This window comes from Corvus cornix, chromosome 1 (assembly GCF_000738735.6).
Source record: "Corvus cornix cornix isolate S_Up_H32 chromosome 1, ASM73873v5, whole genome shotgun sequence".
In the NCBI taxonomy this organism is placed as follows: domain Eukaryota; kingdom Metazoa; phylum Chordata; class Aves; order Passeriformes; family Corvidae; genus Corvus; species Corvus cornix.
In genome coordinates, this window is record NC_046332.1 from 65,155,957 (window position 1) to 65,176,815 (window position 20,859).

The following is a 20,859-nucleotide window of genomic DNA, read 5'->3' on the forward strand; positions in this document are numbered from 1 at the left end:
AGCTCCAGCTAAAGGCAACATTAGAAGACACTAATTATACTATCTTTTTTATGATCTGAAGTACAGTGATCAGGGCTCAAGCCGCACCATATTTCTTTTGGAATGTTATATTAACAGATTGGACAGGTTTGGACATGTACTGTATTTGCAGAACAAAAATTACATTAATTAACAGGATGTAGAATATATGGCTGCTTTTGACAACCTCCTTTTCATTAATTTGAACCATAAACAATTAACCATTGTTTGACTGTATATTACTCAAGAGAAATATTCAGACCATGAGAAAAGTAAATTATGTGGCAAAGGTTCATTGTACCCAAAGTTAAACTCAGCTGAACACAAAAAGAATTTCTTGCTTAAATATTTCTAGCATCTCTTATAAAAAAGAATTTTGACACTTCAGCTCTCATCCAAAATAGGTTAAGATAAATGTTAAAGAGAAGTACACTCTCAGCAAAGTTTCTGCATTTAAACTGTCCACCTTAGAAAGCCTGATATCAGTTATTCAAAATCCGTGCTTACTGATGCACTCATGTTTAAAGTATTTGTCTCTCCAAGGAGTTTGAAATTACTTAATGAAAATTCTAGTACATGCATTATTTATGCTTCTGGACTCTCTATTCAAATTTGACTTTGGCAGAACTTTTAACCTATATGTCATGCATCCCTCTCATATCTTCCTCAACATATTTTAGAGTATCTTCTCATAAATCCTGTGTATTTTAAGTATATAGTACAAATCATGTTTCACAGAGTGAGGGAATGGATTTAAAGAACAGAGAATACATGATTGTCCCAAGTTATACGTGAAAACTGGGAAAACAAATGGATTGAATCTCAGTCAAGCTGAACTGTCTACCCAGACAGTAGAGTGCAGCTGGATCTCACTCTAAGATGAATTCAGAACAAACCTGGAATGTACAGGTGGACCCAAGAAATATTAATTACTCCTAAGTCTTATAACACATATATTTTATATCCCAGTTTAAAATTTTGGACACTAAACCATTCCAAATATGTGTGATTTAAGAAAACTCTTCAAATACGTGTGATCCAAGACAGCTCTTTTGCCTCAACAGGTATATTTCTTTCCACAGAAAATTTATTTCTTATTGATAATATAAAACAGCATCCAGACTCACTTGCATTTCATGATCTTACTCTACTTAAATCCTGAACCACATAGCACTGCATGTACTTTTTTTTTTTTTTTTTTGAGGGAAAGAAGATCTTTCATTATGTTTGCAAAAAAAGGTGATCAAAAAACCTTGGAAGTCTAAATTTTTAATGTTATTTGTCATCTCATTATATTCTTGATAGTCTGACTTAAGAAAAGAATAAAAAAAATACTAATGTTTATTAGAGTCTTAAGATTCTTGCCCTTTGATTCTACACAAGTGTAACACAAGTGTGTGGGCAAGTTTAAAATATGCAAGCTAAGCCCCTAACTGTGTTATCATATCCACTTGAAAGAATCACCTCTGCAACACATAAAAACAGGCATATTTATTTTTGCACAGTGACATTTTCAAGATTCAAATTTATTAGAAACAATTTGTGTCAAACAAAGTCAAGTTAAGAGTTTAACATTGTGCTCTATTGTCTTCACTTGCATTCTATACATACATGTCCAAGATGTTAACAGAACCATGGTAAAAGCAAAACATTCAGTAAACTGCTCTGCAAATATTGCAAAACTTAGGACAGCTTAATCGAATGTATTTACAACCATATTTATACATTTTCCTAATGTATTTATGGTCTTACTTTCCAAAACATTGTACACTTATTTTGCTCTGAAGTCCCTTTCCATACTAAGTAAACTCATACGTCAGCATCCCAAGGTATTTCTTCAATACTGATTTTGTTTTTTACTAAACTTCAAAACTTCTGACTGGACCCATTTGATGCAAAAGTCCTATAATACATCTGCAAACAGTTGCATGCTCATATGACAGCACTGGAAATTTTATATTTATGACATGCTGATAACCACATCATTCCTGCTTTAACAATGTCCCTCCTGCATTAAAGACTCAGCCCTCATTTTCCAGTCTCTTTCTCAAAGCAAGCAGCCAAAATCTGATACAAGCTCTTTTGGTATGTAAGATGAAGGCAGAAAGAAGCATTTTAGCTAAAGAACAAGTCATCCATTAGCATAAGATTACTGACACTGTGGGTTGACTAGACCATTCTAGAAAAATGATTTTTTTTTCCCCAGTTAATGAAGGCGTTCAATCCGTGCATAACAGTTACTTCTGTCCCATTTTGGTTAAAGCTCTTCCTCTGTATAATTCTAATTTTTCAAGTAATCGTAATTAATGACAATATAAATTATTGAATGTACAATGAAATTAAAAAGTACATAGAACTTATCTGTTTACTTTTTTGGTTGCCTTTTTTGTTGTTGTTTTTTGGGTTTTTGGAGGCTTTTCTTGCTTTTTTTTGGAGGCAAGAGGGGAAAGATAACAGTCAAGCAAGTAAAGTTTATTGAAAATCTTGTTTTCATTTTCTTTATATATTTTTAAATAACTCTGAGTCAGTTCCCTAAAGTCAACTACACATAACCAAAGATATGTTAAGTACCTATCACAGAAAATGCATTTTTAAAACCTTATGTGTTTGGTAATCGCATTCCAGCAGAATCCTGACATGTATTTTTCTGCAAGGATCCAGACACATAAACATGTGTTGCATAAAAATGTCTTATGTAAAATATAGCCACAATTTAGAAAAACGGAATAAAAAAATAAACATCTGATTTTAAAGAGCAAAGAAAATGGTCTGTGATTTTGGAAGGTGCTAAATATCCACAATTTATGATGAAACCAACAATTAATCCAGTGCTTTTACACTTTGAGCAGAACTGCACAAAGACCGTGAACTTTCATAAAAACAACAAAGAAATTCACCTAGCTGTACAATGGATATTATTTCAAAAGTTGCATTTGGTCACAAAAAGTATATATCCTTTAATTGTCTATATATAGGGCTGGCCAAGAATATGTAGTATGGTGTAAGCTACTTGTGAGATAAATGATAATGTGGATAAATCTGTAAGAAAGTCAAACAGATTTACAACTTCAGACAGATCACACTATTGGCATTTTTCTACTCTTCATTATTGGTATTTCTACTAATTTAGGTGCCTAAATCTGGGTTATTCTCATTGGCTCCTTTATGAATCAAAGAGGAAAACAATGCATTTCAAGCAGGTGATTCTTATGTATGCCTACATTTGGATGAGGTGACCCATCTGGTGGGAGGAAACTGCTTTTCTCCAGTTTTTCTCTTCCTACACAAGGGCCTGGAATAAAGATGCCCATTGATTACAGCAATCCTAAGTTTTTAAATAATCCTATTTCATGTTCTGAAGGTTTAAGTTCATATAGACATATGAACTTAGATATATCATATATAGATATGTTTTGCAGGTTATTGTATTAAATTGCTTCCTTATCCCTGAAATCTAGGATATCTAAAATCTAGGTAACCAGGGGCTGCAGCTACAATTTTCTGAATACTTTTTATCCCTCTAGGTTAACAGAGAGCCATCTTTTGCTTATTTTTTCATGTCATTTGAAAGCTCCAAATTATCCACTCTCTCAATATCATGAGTGTTTGATTTCAGAACAGAGAAATTGATTTTTGTTCAATGCATATTTGAGTCTTGCAGTTCTATTCTAAATTAAATTCCTGTCATAGTTATTGGAAATAAATAGTTGTGGGACCAGTTCCTTCTAGGCATTTATCAAAGGTAGAGATTCATCTTATCCAGCTTAAGTATTTCTGTCTGAACTAGTCATTTTAGGCACTTTTGCAGTCAATGGAGAGAAACACATTTTTAAAGTGTGATTTATTTCACCATATTAATGAGATGAATCATGTCCTGGAAATAGTGATTTTGCTACTCTGGGTATAAGAAAATCCTTTGGATGTATAATTCTGATGTGGATATTTACACAGTAGATATCCATATTTGAGAATGCTCTTTATTATGAAATGGATATTTATTCATTCAGCCTGCTATAGCAAGTCTTCTTTCTCTTTTACCTTTCATATGGAACAAATGACCATTTAAAATTAATTGATATCCTGGAAAATATACAGATGTAGAAACAAGAAAAAACAAACTCAAAACCTAAGCCATATAGTATTGGTTTTCACACTATGTCTGCATGTGAGATTTTCCACAATGTGACTGAAATGTGCCACTCAAACCTTTACAGAATTGCCCTCAGAAACATTTTACTGTTAAATAGAAAAGCAAACCCAAAAAGCCTACATTAGGTGATAGAAACTAATGTTGGTGAGTAAGGGTGATTTATTCCTGACTTGCTTACAGAACAAATTTTTGACTGAAGTGATACACAGAAGCTGATTTTTCTTATAAAGTGGATCTCTCCAAGTTAGCATTTCCCATACTTGCCAGCATTAATGAGTATTAATGGATTGAGCTGTCACACCTATGTTCATTCTTTGTATCATTCATTGGACTATCAAGGTTAATATTTTCAATCTTAAGCAACCTGAAGTAAAATATTTTGAAATTCAGCCTTTCCCTTCACACAGGTGGGTTGTAAGATAGTGGCACTGCATATGTATGTATACATACATATATATATATATATATGGGATCATGGATTCTATTTGCCCACAAAAAGGTGTCTAATATCATCTGGAATACTTAACAGCCCATTCAAACTTCTGTTACCACTACATAACTTCATCTGTGTCATACCTTCAGCCCAGTGTGAATGACTTAGATAGTTTTGGGCATCTCACATGATATCAGACACTTATGTGGGGTGGCTAAACTGAATGCTCATCTATTTAATTGAAACATCTCACCTTTGGAACACCATTTCTTCCTGGAGGCCATTAAAGGCCGTCCTCTTCAGTGACTTTTGTTGGGGACATTAGAAATAGTTCACTAAAGATGTCACCAGACTTAACACACAACCTAGGCCACTTAAGAGAAGAAGACTGAACATTAATCTGATTCACAGACGTAATTCTGAGGAGTGCTAGACTTCTGCAAGAGAGGATTTATTACCATCCTTATTTTAATTTTAGTGCATTTTTTAAGCATCATGTCATCATGGGAAATCTGGAAAAATATAGGGTGATAGAAGTGTAAGTTGCTTATACCTCAGCTTTGACTACTTTTGCAACTCTTAGGTGATGAATTTGGCAGCTCCATAGATTACCCAAGGTGAAGGTGTGAATAGCCAGTGACTCAAGGTTGTATTGTTCCCTGTCACTACAATTCTTATCTGCGCTAGTAATTTTCTTTATCTTTTCGTGTCCAACAGCTGTAGTCCTACACTTGGAAATCAAACCTTTGCTGATTTAACAATTTTCAGTGGTTTTTCTGTGCCAAAGTGTAGCCAATCCCCATGAACTATGAAGCAGAACTATAATGAGGAAATTTGCAATGAAATGCAAGGTTATGCCAATTTACAGCTTTACACTGGAGTTAGAACAAGGCTGAAGAATAATTATTCTGTTGAATATTTTATGCATTCTCATTTAAGTTAGAACAGATATACTACATGGATGATCTGTTTTTAAAGAAATATATCTGTAGTTACTTTTACATATTGAGATTCTGAGCTGACAGTAAGCCTGCATTACCTAGTCTGTGTACATTTCCTTGGTACAGTAAATGCAAAAAATCCAAGAACTTTATATTTCAAGAATTTAAATTATGCAATCTATTATTGTTATTTGATAATAGTTACAAGAGCTTTTTTAAAGATTTTGTGGAAATGCCTTCTCTATTTATTCCTCATGAAATAAGTAATGCAAAGTCATAGATAACAGGTCACCTTCAGATACCTTTAGATCTTTTTATTGCCTTATTTGTGACTTTGATAACAATGCAAAATTTTCTATAAAATTGGATCACATAATGTCAATACTAAAGAGCTCCACTAAAGAATAGCTATTAATTGACATTTTTCTATGTAGATATTTCTTAATATGGATTATATATCTAGCATCCATCACTGTCAATAATAAAAAACTGTAAATATAAAAAATACCTAAAAGGAATAGTCCAAAACTGCAAGGTAATCAACAGTTCCAGAAGCAGTAGAGGATCACAATGTTAGTATTTATTTTTTGAAATGGATTTTTTAACACTACATTATTTGTAAAAACACATCAAAAGTGTAATAAAAATTTTAGCTATTTTTCTTGATTTTTTTCTATTGAGTTCAAGTTGAATTATTCCATATTTATACAGCCTCAAAGAGTGTCTAGAAAAGTATACTCTTGAAGTTCAGCCAGCTAGCATTTTGAGATAAATTAAATCAGAAAGATTAATTAATTTGAAAAACAGAGACATAATGTGCTGCAGTATTTTTTTTTTATTTTGTTGACTTAAATAACCAATTAAAGCCCTGAAAAAAGTAAGTTCTTTCATAATTTCTTTAATAATTCTATTAATAAATATTAATGGCACTGTTACAGCCATAACAATTTCCTCTTCTGGGAAACCTGCTTATTTTGTCTTTTAGGTATTGCTTCCAAAAGCACCTCAAGAAGCAAATTTGGCCAATTTGGATGGGGTCCTGAGCAACCTGGTCTAGTGGAGGGTGTCCCTGCTCATAGCAGTGGGGTTGGAACCAGATGATCTTGATTCTGTGATTCATTCTATGACTCTATGATTTCTTTGCAACAATCTGAGAATGATTGCTTTCTGACAGTATTGCTTTTTCTAATTTGTTATAAAAATCTGTATGGACTCATCCAATTAAAAATAACTTTTCCAGCATTCACTTCCTTGGCCTTCTTTCTATCTCAAAACCAGTGGCAGCAAAAAGAAAATTAATAAAATTTCCAATAAACCATGAATAAATAAAAAAGGCATTTTTGACACATAAAACAGAGAAATGTAAGACTTCTCAGTAGTCCCAGAGGGTCTTAATTTTAATTACTTCAGACGACTGTAATTTTAATTATTTTTACTTGTGTTTGATTAGTTCAAAAGATGTTCATGTATAAAGATAGACAACAATAAGAAAAAATGGATCTAATTCCATGTATAAATCCAGGCTAATGTGAAACATAGACATTCTTAGTAAAACTGGTTGATGGTCTTGAAAAAAAATTGGAAAGACAGAGAAAAAGTTAACATTTTAGAGCATAGAATATTACAGTAGAATACTAATAGAATATTAAATTAGACTATTAAACCAGAACATTAAACTAGTAACCTTAAAAGCAGCCTTTTGCAGAATTTAGTCATTGATTTCACTAAAATTAATGTTTGTTGCAGCTCTTATTTCACTGTGATTTTCACACTTGGAAATCAAAGACGTTATGTGAGACAAAAGACACCGTGGTAGATCAACAAGATCACCTGTTTTTTGAAAAGACATCAGATTTTCCTGTAAACCTAATATTGTTTAGCACAATTCAGTGTATCAGAAGAGATTTTAACTCATACATAAAAAATGGGTCTTAATGAATCACAGAAATCAAGACTGCAATGATATACTATTTGGATTTAAATACATTCCCTTTGAAAACAAAGGTAAAACTATTATTATTTTTTTAATAAGAGCAAACATAATGATGAGAAAAAAATGAATTAAAAATTCTTCATTAATTCTCTTTAGAAGAGACTTGTAGCAGTTGTATACAAAGAATATGAAAGCCAATTTTGGCTCTTACTGTGGCTAGATTTTACATAATCAAAATAAAACAAATAGTAATTTTATTCTTTCGAATAAGAGAAGTAAAATAGACTGAAAAATTTCTTATGAGAATAATTTTGGTAAAATAGAGGCAAATTGAAAAAGTGGAAAAGAAAATTGAGAATCAAAAATAAAATTGAGGATAAATGGAGGAAGATAATGATCAAGGCACAGAAAATAAATCTGCCACAGAATGAAATTAACAGAAATAATCTGATTTTGAAGATCAGTATATAGGTAGATCAATCATATTTCTGTTGTGTATGAATATAATGAAATCAAAAGAAAGTTCTGGGAATAGAATTCAAATTCAATATCTAAGTTCATTAGGTATCTCTGTAGGAGAACTGAATGCCAATGCCTATATTTAATTACAATTAATTCTGGAATCTTCTTCATTTGGTCCTCAAAACTTGTGTTTACATGAAGCAAAATCTTTAGAGAGGTAACATCTTTTATTCAACAACTTCTTGTAGTTGAAGAAAAATTGACATGCTTGTCTGTGAAAGACTAATTGCAATTCAAAAAGCAACTGGCTGTGGAAAATGAATATTGATGTGTTTTCAGCTGATTCCAAATTAGGACAGAGAATTATTTAAAATCTTCAAATCTATATACTTAGGCTTCAGAATTGTAATTCAGCTCATGTCAGTAAACAAAGATCTACATGAATACTGATGCTGTTAGACACATCTTCAAATCAGATGTCCCAAGATAGAAGCTCTATGTATTTTTTCATCTCAGATGATTGCAAAGGTTTCCACTAAGAAAACTCATTTTAGTGGAACCAGAATTCCTTCTCAAAATTGATAGTGACAGAGGATTGTGAGGTTTTGCTTTTTGGCCATAAAATGTTTCCTATAGGATCAGCAGGGCTTTAGAAAGTATATTTGGTGTCCTGTTCCCAGAAACTGTGCGCCCCTGAATAGCAGAATTTCATATTCCTGTAGTGGCCTTAGCTTCAAAGTGATTCAGCTGAGCAGACAGAAAGCATCAGCATCAAATCTAATGCCAAAACAAAAGCTCAAAGTTATCATTACTGGCAGAAATTATCAACCCTAAAGGGAAGCACAGATGACAGTAGTATATTTACCATATGAACTTTATTAGAAAAAATGGTTTAATTTTCCTTATTCCACTTGCATTTATTTTGATTTCCTGACTTGCAGTTATTCTCAGTCATAAATAGGAAAGTCATAAATTGGCAGCTCTAATTAGGCAAAATTTTGTATGTACAAGCATCAGAAAGAAATAAAATATATGATTTTTTTCCCTCTTGAAATTCTAGAAGAGGCTATGTAGACTGTTCTGGTCACAGTTCATCAGTTAACATGATGCAGTGAAAGAAGGATATCAATTTTCCAGTTTGTCATGAGCTTCCAACATGCAGTAGATGCATTAAACAATGAGATTAGAGCCCACATGCTTAAACTGAATATAAGAATAAGAAAGAACTAGGTAACTGTTCCTTTGACTCCCATATTTGCAGCAAAGCCCAAGTGCAGCCACAGGATTGCTTTATGCATTAGTTGATTAAACACACAGGCTTCTCCCTCATAGACTCATTTATAAGATGCGTTAATACTGCCAAGGAGGTACAGTCTGAAGTTAGAAAAAAGTCTTTTAGTTTTGTTTTTCTTCCTACTCTAGTCACAGCTCAGTTGCTATGAATATCCAGACCATTTGACCTGTTCCCTTTAGTAAAAATCAAACTGCTCATTTAAATGAGAAGGCCATAACCCATTTGAAGACAAGACCTGAACAGCAAAAAAATTATATTACTATCCACTTTTCTCTTTTAAAAAACACAGTTTAAAATTGATTAAATATACTTTCATGTTTCTGCAGTTCTCTTGCAGCCATGAAAACTGTTCTCATATGCCTTTCTGCTCTTTGTGTAGAGCCTTCCCATGATTATCCAGTTCTCCAGGATACATTCATGAGAACAGTACCTGAACTTACTACTCTACATTCACATATTTACGCCTACAATACTCTGGGTTTTTTTCCTTGTTCATGACTGTGAACGGTTTTATTTTATAGGGCATAAATACTTAATCTTTGTCACTTCCAAACTTCTTCAAGTTTGTGATCAACAGTGTATTCACTGTGTAAATCCTTGTTCTTGTCAAGTTATCATTCTCTTTGTCTCATAGAAAAATAATCATTTCACAGTCAGTAAAATCCTAAGTAGTGCTGACAAAGTCATGGTTGTTTGATGACTACAACACAGGCACCAGCTCTTCCAATATTTAAGGAAGCCATCTGCAGAAAAACAGACACAAATTAACTGAATAGGATCAAACCATGCAAAAGATCGCCAAACAGGAACAAGCCATACAAAGATTGTCAAAGTGCTGTGTCAACGTTATTGTAAAATGGTCAAAACTAATGGGAGTGTAAACTGCTAAAAATAAATAAAACCCACGCTACCCTACTATTGTAATTTAAAATTACTTACACCTCACATCTTTCATTTGAAAGTGCAAGAACAGAAAGCACAAATTAATTTTAGAGTTGTCATCAATTTTGTGAACCATTGATATGCAAGGGGTTTCTATATTCTGTAGAGACGGTGGCTGATGCTGCCACTTTAGTCCTTGAGGCAAGGTGAGAGCTACCAATACAGAAATATATGGTTCCAGTATTCCTAAAGAGGTTCAAGTACCCTTTAGAATAATTTTGGCAATTTTAAACACTATTCAAGACAAGACAAGGATTAATACCTTTAGGAGACTGAATCTTGCTGAAACTATCACAGTAGAGTCAGCTTATATGTACGTAATAGCACACTGTACTTAGTGGCACTGTATAAATCACAACATTGTTTACATGTCTCCTAACTACCTCTCCAAGCATGCTTATTAATTGTTTTTAATGTGAACTGGTGGCTTTGTGAAAAAAAAAATCTTTCCAAATTCATTTCTTATTTCCTACAGCACTTCATAAAAAGCTCTTCTCATTAATACATGTAGGTTAAAAAAGATGGGCTTCTTTAAATCACATATGTCTATATTTAAGCTAGTCAACAGGAGTTCCCCTTTGCAATCATAAAAAGAAATAAGCTTTCTTGAGTGTAATACATCTCACCTATTTTAAATGCTTGTTTTAGGATAAGATCATGATTTCGAAGTATGCACTTTTCTGCATTAACTTTAAAGGAAACTTAGAATGGCTAATTCATATGTATGTGTGTGTGTGTGTGTGTGTGCGCGTATATATAAAATAAACTTTATAATTACCTGTGTCCACTCATTAGTTTGAGGGTCATATGCTTCCATAGTGTTCAGGTATGACTGACCATCATAGCCACCTACTGCATATAATTTGTCACCAAGGAGGCAAACACCAACAGCATCTCGAGGCATACTCAGTGGAGCCACCATTGTCCATGTATCAGTTTTTGGGTCATACCTGAGGAAAGAAGAACGGAACTGGGTGTGTGGAGAGAAGACAAGCATCAATTCATGTTGATTTTCACTTGAATATAGTCTTTTGTTTTCCTGGGGTGGAAAAAATCCTTTAGCATCCTATCCAAAGGTATTCTTCCTAACAGCAAAAAGATACAGATCTATTTTCTTCCCAATTCAACCCTCTAGATGTTGATTAGAAACTTTTGCTCAGCTAACCTTCTAGCATATACTAAGGTATTCGTAGGATAGTGTCAGAAAAAGATCTGAGAAAGATATATGAACAATACGTGGATGGATGTATACATTTTATTTATACGTTATGTATACATTTTAAGTAGGGCATTTCTTGTAGCACACCAAAAATATTATAAATATTCTTTCTAAAATTAAATTTCATCATATTTTAATTTCTGAAATTATATTATAAAATAGTAAAAACAACCCTATGTATTCAGGGAATATGCTTAACTGCATTAGAGTCTCCTCCTGATATTTGCTCAAGTAAAGAAATTAATACTGGTTTTATGACATAATCACCACTGAATTTTTAAAACTGAGGGTACAAATCCTTTTTATAATGGTGGTAATTTAAAAATTAAATATTTACCCTAGCTATTCATTTAGATATTCCTTAATAAGGTGATATTATTTCATTTCAGAAGTCATTCCATTGTAACTGTTTTGGACATCCATAAACCAGAAATTAATTATCTTTTGATAGTTTGTTACCGAGGATGTCTGGAGTATTAGGTTACATTTGATATCTCATTTTTAGATATCAAATATTACTAAAACTGAATACTGTATCACAGTAAAATAAAATTAATTTCATCTATCCTTAAGCAAGTCTACTATGTTATAGAATCATTGGATCAGTGGAGAAAATAAGCAGTTTTAGTCTACAAATCCTTTTGTAGACATTAATTTTCTTGAAAGTGTAAGTATTTTAGTCAGTCATATTATCAATAAGCAACTTGTAGGGATACTTTTTGAAATCCCACATATTTGAAGACTGAAATATTATATATATATATTTAATACAAGCACTGAAACAGCAATGTTACAGTTTTGGTTGTAACAGCCTCCTGGTTCATAAATATGAGTTTTAAATTGGTCAATAAAAGAATTGTCTGTAACCTTGTTTATATGGTCCTTGACAAGTAAACACATTTTAAGAAAAAAACCTACTCACCTCCTACCTGCTAATCCTGGCATTTGGGGGACTTCTCAGAAAATAAGATGTCAAATATCTAGATTTATGATAAATGTCTTTCCTAACTTTAGAGGAAAATATTGAAAAATATTGCTTGAATATGCGGAAGGCAAAGGAACACGTAACAAGCCAAAAAAAATATTTTTTAATAGATTTTTTTCAAGATTGTGTGAATTTTTTCAACAACAGAATCACATTCCTCTAGGTGAAACAGTTTCCCATCCAGTGAAATGCACCAGTGTGCATTGTATCTTTGCCTGCCTAAAGGTAATAAATGTTTAATAGACTCCTTCATGCAGTGCTCTTAAATTACAAGGGCCAAGGTGAGAAGGCAGAAAAGCTGGAAAACAATGCAATTGACATCATTGGACCTTTTTTTTTTCTTCTTCCAATAAACAGGTATGAAAGGCTAAAACAAATCCTTATAATTCAATTCTGTCAACAACATAGAACTGCACAAGAACTTGTTGATTTTGTAATTGCCAGGAAAATACCTGAGATTTCTGACATCCTTTTTGCTGCTAAAAGCAACTGTGTATGTCATAATAACTAGGTATGCCCCAGGCTGAGCAGGGTTTTGATAAAAGCTTCTGAATGTGGAAAGAAATCAATTTTGAAATCAAGGTGAGATGAAGGGGAAAAAGCTATAGGTCAAATGACTATGTTTTTAGCATCTGTCAAATTTTGAGTAGCATTTGAAAAAGAAAGCTGCTTTATGAAATCTGCCAAAATATCTTGAAAATTGTATAGTTCTTATGAAGAAAATAGTTGTTTTGCCTTTAAAAGGGAATAGAAGATTGCACTTTGACAACTTACGAAGATGAGAGAAATGTAATTATTATTTTATTTCAGAATGCTTGATTCCAGAGGAAATCCTTTAAAATTGCATCAAACTTAGGAGATTAAACTGTAAAACTTAATTACTATTGAGCAGGATTTTAGCAGTAGCATTTAAAAAACACGTATCTGCTGTCACTGTATTTGCATAATCTCAAAAATAAATTTAAAAATATTATGTCTGGTTTGACAGTCTTCCAGGAGCAAATTCGTACTGGAATAAAGCACATCCTAACAGGCAGCATCAGAATGAAAAAATGACTGAAGCAGCCTCATTCCTGAAGAAGAAGAGTTAAAACACAGGCCTTTGATATTTATGGAAAGAAAAACTTTCAGAGAGATATAAAATAACTTAGACTAATATACCTCCTCATCACTTACTATTCTTTGTTTTCCTAAGATATTAAGGGGCTTTTGTTTTTTGAATATGATGCATTATTTTGGAATAAAAAACCAGACACACTAAATTGCATTCCAGCCATCTTATAAACTAATCACTGCAAGGGCCATGAGAGTTTTTTTCACCTTTCAGTGGAGTCCACCAGTTAATTCACATCCACTCTATGCAAGTTAATAGCCTACAAGTTCTTGTTTGTTAGTCCCAACTTTTAATCTCAGAGCTGACTGTTGAAGTGCATTATCCACACATTTGCTATCAGTGGAAAAAAAATCTAGACGAGGGACACTACACATGGTCATTCTAATACCAGCGCATAAACCAGCACAAGGATATGTGGTTTAGCTCATTGCTGCAGTCTCCCCTGAGAAAGACAAATATGATGCAATATGGTTCATCTTCAACACTGGAAGAAGAGAGAATGAAAAAAGAAAGAAAAGCTCCCTTATGAGCCCCAACAAATAGAAGTAGTTGAAAAGACCTCGTACTTACTAAGACTGTCAGTAGTAGTCTTAATATAAATTTATTTAATTGAAAATTCTTGTTATTGTTCCTTATAAATAGAAGTCCACAAGGATAGGCCCTGTAAGTAGAGGCATCATGGGATTTCCCTGATTAATTGTCCCTCTGTTGGAGATGAGAAGTATTTGGCAGTCTATGATCTTTGCATACATGCAGTAGAGATGGCAATGAGTCTAAGATTGAGCAAAATCATATGGATAACATAAGGAGTTTTAACTTATAATTTTTCAATTAAATATTGAATGCCAAGCTCTACTCAGAAGAAATAACTGACATTTAATTAACCCCTTCAGAAAATAAATAAAGACATAAATCCTCCCCAGCTTATATTTTAAGATAACCAACTACTCAAACACATCTACTTTAACTTTTGCAACCTGTACACATTTGGAGTGAATATTTTCCTTATTCTATTTTATGGCATTCAGAAACAGAAAAAAAGTCAAACCTTCATGAAACATTTGAAGAATACCTTTAAATTGAATGCCATGATCACTTCATCTGTGCTGTACTGCCCTACTAGATATTCTTGAATTTGTAGAAAATCTACTTGCAAAATTCAGGGTACTGTAAATACAGTGTATAAGGCCTACGTCACCACATTTGAAGGTGGCAATTCTGTTAAAGGAAGCAGTATATTGTACTGGGAATATCCATCACCTAAGCAGTTATTTATTTCTTCTTTGCTTAGCTATGTTTTTAGAGTTAGAAAATATTTCTAAACACAATTTAATTTTGTAAATTCAGTTATAAAATCATTTCAAGGAAAAATTTTTATCACTAAAGTGGTTAGCTTGTGACACTGCAATGTATGAAATAGTGTCCTAAAACTACTTAAATGGGATGTGAAAAAAGTGGTTTTTTGTGTTTGTGGTAATATATAATAGTACTGTGAATAAAAAGGGATGACAAATAAGTTTCAAAGAAATTGTCTTTTACAGACCTTTATAGAATTTTTCAAGTAAGTACTAACTAGGCATTTCTTGGGTTAAAAATATCTGTTTAATTTTACCATAACAAAGTTCAGAAAATAATGCTACCAGATATTACTTTGTATTAAAAAAAATGCATGTATAATTTGATACCTTTCCACATAGTCCAGCAGTCGAGAACAGTGATTAGAAGCCGGAGCATCGTGACCTCCAACTGCATAAAGAAAGCCATCACATGTAGCCACTCCTACACCTCCTCTTCTCTTACACATAGGAGCACACATATTCCATTTATTTGTGTGAGGATCATAATATTCCATTGAACTCAAACATGAACTTCCATCACGACCTCCAACTGAATATAACCTAAGAGAGTCCACACAAATAAAAATGTTGATAAAACAAGAGCTCAGAATTGCAGAAATAAAAGCAAGGAGTATCTGTTCTTTTATCTGACTTCAGAAAATAGAAAAAAAGAAAATATATGGTATTTTTAAACCATGTGAATCTCATATAGCGAGCAAACACAGATGTTATTACCAAATTTATTACCAAGCTCACATGCTATTTAGTACTTTGCCCATCTGAATAGAAAGGAAGATATTTCTTTCTGCTAATGGATATTTTCTTTCTTTCATTACTGCATATACAGTCAAGAGCACGACAAATGACATGCAGGTATGTCTCTATAGGTTTACAAATCCTGTAAGTAGGTGGTTGCCTAAGCTCATCTTCTATGAGATGGAAGTGGAAGTGCCAACTTATAATTGGTAATCCAGAAAAATAAGAAAAATGCAATCCATTTATTATAGTTTCTCTGTTTCTGCTGTGCATCAAAGTATTAAGAAGTACAAACAATGTGGAAAATTAGATCTGATATTCAACAAATTCCACATAAAGATCTATCAATGGGAACTCATGTTCAGAATGAATTTTACACTTACAATATAGTAGAGATCAAATATGAAATGAATTGCAGATAGGAATATCACATTGTGTTTTAAACACGGATTTTTAAAAAGTACTACCTCAGTTTCAAGGCCCTTGCTTACACTGAAGAAAAGTCTTACCCACACTAATATTGTCTACTTTGCAAGAAAATTATAAGCCTCAAGCACTGTGTTTTTCTTCATCAGAATGTTTTATGAGGATTGAGTTATGTTGGAAAGTCATGGACAACTTCTGAAGAGTATTTTAAACTTGAAATGATAAAAATGTGGTTTAACAAAAAAGCTGTTGTGTTTGTAAGTATCTGCAGGCAAGAAACTTGTTTCGTTCTACTCTTTATAATGGGTTCCAGGAGGAAATGGTTCTTATTGTTCTTTCCCACTAATACCATGCTGTATTCATTCCTTATATGAATCTTTTTGCAGTCTGTTGCCTTTTATACAGTGCCTGGAGATTAACTAATAGAAACACAGGCTATTTTAAAGTCCAACCACTAAGCAATTTTGGATGTGAAAGCTGTCTCTGTAAAGCAATTACTCATTTGGAAGCTTTTACTGTCCTAAGCACTCCATGAATTCAGAGCCATTTAAATGTGCATTTGCCATTACATTTCATTGGTATGGATGCTGATGAATAAGGAAGTGCTGTACAACCACTAAATATGTCACTGAAGCCTGAGAACATTTTGCTAGTGCCTGACAGACATACTTGTGCTCAGACTAAAGCACCCAGGAGAATCCATACTCCTCTATGAGAGATACTAAAGCAAATACACTTTTTTAACAACAATTTCTTTGGATCCAGACCTAATAATGTAGCTTTCTTTATGATTATCAGATATCTACAGATGGAATCAATATTAAGGCAGCCAAATGTGTTAATCTGTGGATATACAGTGTCTAACTTGTTGTTACGCTCAGAGTAGTCATCTGAGCCTAAAAAACAGCACTAAAAATATTTAAACATCTGACCAAAACCATTTACATTAATATAAATGTAAATATAAGCATTTACATGTAGGTGTCTGCAAGGATGTTACCTTTATTTTCAAAGATGTTACTTGGTTAAGCTACCCACAGACAGTGATAAAACATTTTTTGTGACATTTAAGGTATGTTGACATTCCTTCCAGGCTGAGAGATATGGAAAATAGTACACAGTAGAAAAATTCATGACTGCTGGCACCCTGAAGCAATTTAAATGGCAGTAGACAATTACATGTCAGTAAGTGAATTGATCTCCAAAAATATAAACCACGATTAACACTTCTGAGATTTTCAAATATATTTCTAAGTAGATATTTGGACACACAAACACTGAACACTGTTTAAAAAAATAAAAAGAACCAACACTTCTGCAGACTTCAGTGCAAATAATTTTGTGTACCCCTAAGCAAAATACCCACTGCTTTGATATTTCTTCTGGCATGAAAAGTTCTTATTTATTCCATTGTCTTTCAACTGAAATAAATCTATTTATTTAAGCTGATATTTGCACACTGAAAGTGGAACATGCTTTCTCATTCCTCTATTCCAATTAAGACAGCTAATAAAATATAGCTGAAGGCACTCAAGTTGCTGGTAAAAAGATAGCAAATGCTGTTCATAAGCAGCTGATAAAACTTTCAGCCAGTGATTGGGACCACCTAGTCTTTTGCTAAAATACGCTCTGCTATTCAGAACAAAATTCATTTTCAAAATCATATTTTAGAACTAACATTTTAGAGTTTGATTGTGTTTCTATCTCTGCAAGGAGTCGTTAATAATTTTTTTTTTTTTAAATGTCACAAAGGTGAAATAAAAATAATTCAGATAAATAAAAGTTGAAAATCAAGTAATTGTTTTAAAGCTCTGACTGTGGTTGAGCTCAAACACCTCAGTCAGGAATTGCTTCCAGTCTTCAGCCAAATTTCCAAGTCCATGTTCACAAAGGCCCCAAATGACTGGAGAACAACTCTGGAACAAGCACTGAATATTCGGGATACTGTACAGCTATCTGAAACTTTTGAAATTCTTATAACCAAATTTATTTAGTAATCTTACTTCCTTCTTAGTGCTTAGGGTCCTATTTTATTAGAGGACTTCAAATTAATCAATTTTTTCAGCTTTGTCTAGCTTGGCAACAGTTTGTAATAAAATTTCTACAGGGAAAAGTACAATGTATTTCTCTGAATTAGCTGAATTACTCTTCACCGTGTATCCCATCAAAAGTAGAATTATTGTAAAAATAATAACTATATATCTCTGCTTGGAGAGAGAGATCAACAAGGAAAAGAAAGCATCCAGTACTGAGCGCTTTTATCTCCACAGTGAAAGTTCTGCCTGTGGAGCTATTATAGAATTCTATTCCTAAATGTCCTACATTGCAGCTGATTCAGACGCACAGATACGAAATTAGACCAAGCTCAGCCTCTTCTGTCTTTTCAGGGTTTTGTCACTTCTTGTACTAAGATGGAGAGAGATTCTTGTACATTCATATATATATACACCTGTATGTGAAATTGGCTAGAAAAATGAAGTAGAGGTTTCGAAGTAGGAAGCATGAAGAGAAGTCACGACCAGCTGGATCAAAAGCATTTATCTCAGTTCTGCCATTACAAACCTTTGATAACTACTCTGAAAAGCCAGTTTTAAATTAAGTTTGACAAGCCAACCTCAAAAGACCAGACTGCCTTTGATGTGAGGCGGTATAGCTTGTGAAAACAGTTGAATCATGCCCTTGCTGCATTTCTTAATGAGGTTTTCCCTTTCAAAATTCTTTCACTATGAATATCAAAGACCTCATCCAGTCTTTTGCTTAGGTTCTTTTTCACCCTTTTCTGGCCTTTCAGTGTGTCTGAAAGAGCAGCAGAAAATTACTCTGGTACAAAAGATATCTGGTTGGTAGGAGTGATGGGACAGTAATAATTTTCATCAGTGCTGGACTACTGTATTGCTGAATCAGTCCATACCTGACCTAAGAGTCAGACTGTAGGAGAGGAGAGATATTACCCATGCTGCCTTGATTAAGCCAGTGTAGTTCACTGGCAAAAGTTCAAAATACAATAATTTTGTGAATGGAAAGCATTAATGAAGTCTTATTTCTGCGTGTGAATTTGGAAGGGCATTTTATGTATTTGTAATGCAGTAGGGAAATAAATTAAAAATAGAATTTGACCAAAAAGATGGAAAAAAATAAAGCCATAGAGTAAGTGCCTAGAATTAAATGAATAGTAATTACTGATAAGTTAGATGGGAGTCCTCAGACCTTGATCCAGTAGCTGGTGTTTCTCCTCATGGCAGGGGAGTTGGAACTATATGATCTTTGAGGTCCCTTCCAACCCAAGACCTGCTATGATTCTGTGACAAAATATTGAGAGAAAAGCACCTTTTGCATGGATAATATCATTATGACAAAGCTTGACTTTCTACACTAGAAATTTTAGTTTCCTAATAGAAAGAACTTGTTTCAAGCAATTTAAATTGTAATCAGAATTATGTGGGCTACATTCTCTATTCAAGACCATTGACTGAATGCAGATTCAACCAGTTAAAAAAACATTGTTGACTTTATCAGGCTTTAAGGCAGATAAGGCAAAATTACCAATTACCTTTGTAAATTAATGATTTACTACAGCATGTGCATTGAGACCCTTTATTTGCTCTATTGTTTATTTTAAAACACACAGTGAACATGTCATTAAATAAAATTTTTAGTGAATCCATAGAATTACTTTGTGCTAGACTGAGATAATGTGTTTATGATATTAATTTTCTTTGTGAGTTTAATAATTTTAGACCATACTGTTGTTCCATTTTTTGTCTCAGTATCCATTTATTCCATGATTTTGACTAAAATATTTTAAAATATCTACACCTTTTTGTAGTTTCCACAGTTAAGGAAGAATAATTTCAATATGTGTCTCATTTTCACTATAGTTGGATGCAGAATAATTGTTTTTTCTGAAAAAAAAGAGTTTCATTTAAACCATAAGTTAGTAAAAAACATATTTATAAAACAGCCACATCATAAAAGCTGTTATAAAAGAACACAAAATAACTTCTCGGGATTCAAATTAAGTTTTAAAACTATTTATAGGTCGAAGTTCATTTAGAGTAAAACAGAATTTTTTTGTTGAAACATTTGTCTCTGTTCTTACTAAGGCTGATAACTTGTGAGGTAGTCTTTGAAGTGTTTGTTATTCTTCCCATTGCAAAAGAGTTTCACAAAATTTGTTAATAGCTAATAACCTCCTAAGACAAATTTGAGATACTGTCTGATTAGGTAGATGATGTAGAGTCTGTTATGAAAGCAGACATATGACTGCATGAATTTTTTGACCAAAAAAAAAATACTGCTATATTTTATCATCATGCAAAATATCTACGTCATACTTAATATATTGATTTAAAACTATTTATTTGTGGTTAGTGAGAATATTGTGGGCAGAAGGCATACAGTTTGAAACATTTTTTTTTCCTTACCTGACAGTAACTATATATGCCTATTAAGGTATTTTTCTTAGTTCAAATGGATTAATAAAAGACAAGTGAATCATCAATAAGGCATAAGAGCAAAGAAAACCTCAAGCCACAAAAGCCATGAGAAAAAAATGGCACTGATGGGAAATGATGGGTTTTGGTCATATTTCTTGTCTTGTTAGTTTGGCATGAAATTTTGAATTGTTACTTCAGCCTTAAAAAACACAATTAAAGCCTATTAATGCTTCCTTTATTTAATAACATTGAGCAGTACCCTAGTCTTTGCTGAAGTATTAAAAAGCATCCGTGCATTGCAATTATATGGATGACTTGCAAAAAAGTCTTAGATCATTTAGCCTGTGACCTTTAAAATGAACAAACTTTTCTCAGTTCAACAAATTCAACCAATAATGTAAGATGTAGCTGAA

The 20,859-nt window shown here is 32.9% G+C and overlaps 1 protein-coding gene across 2 annotated transcripts in view; it reads right to left on the reverse strand.

Moving 5' to 3' along the window:
- Positions 1–1,490: 1,490 nt before the first annotated feature.
- Positions 1,491–20,859, reverse strand: part of KLHL1 (kelch like family member 1) — a 196,699-nt gene continuing 177,330 nt past the window's right edge. For both annotated transcript variants that reach the window (XM_039560154.1, XM_039559587.1), the window contains exons 9-11: positions 15,177–15,389; positions 10,952–11,123; positions 1,491–9,974 (exon numbers count right to left, since the gene is read on the reverse strand). In XM_039560154.1, coding sequence (XP_039416088.1) covers positions 9,915–9,974; positions 10,952–11,123; positions 15,177–15,389 — 445 coding nt within the window. In that variant the 3' untranslated portion in view covers positions 1,491–9,914. The remainder of the gene's footprint in view (positions 9,975–10,951; positions 11,124–15,176; positions 15,390–20,859) is intronic.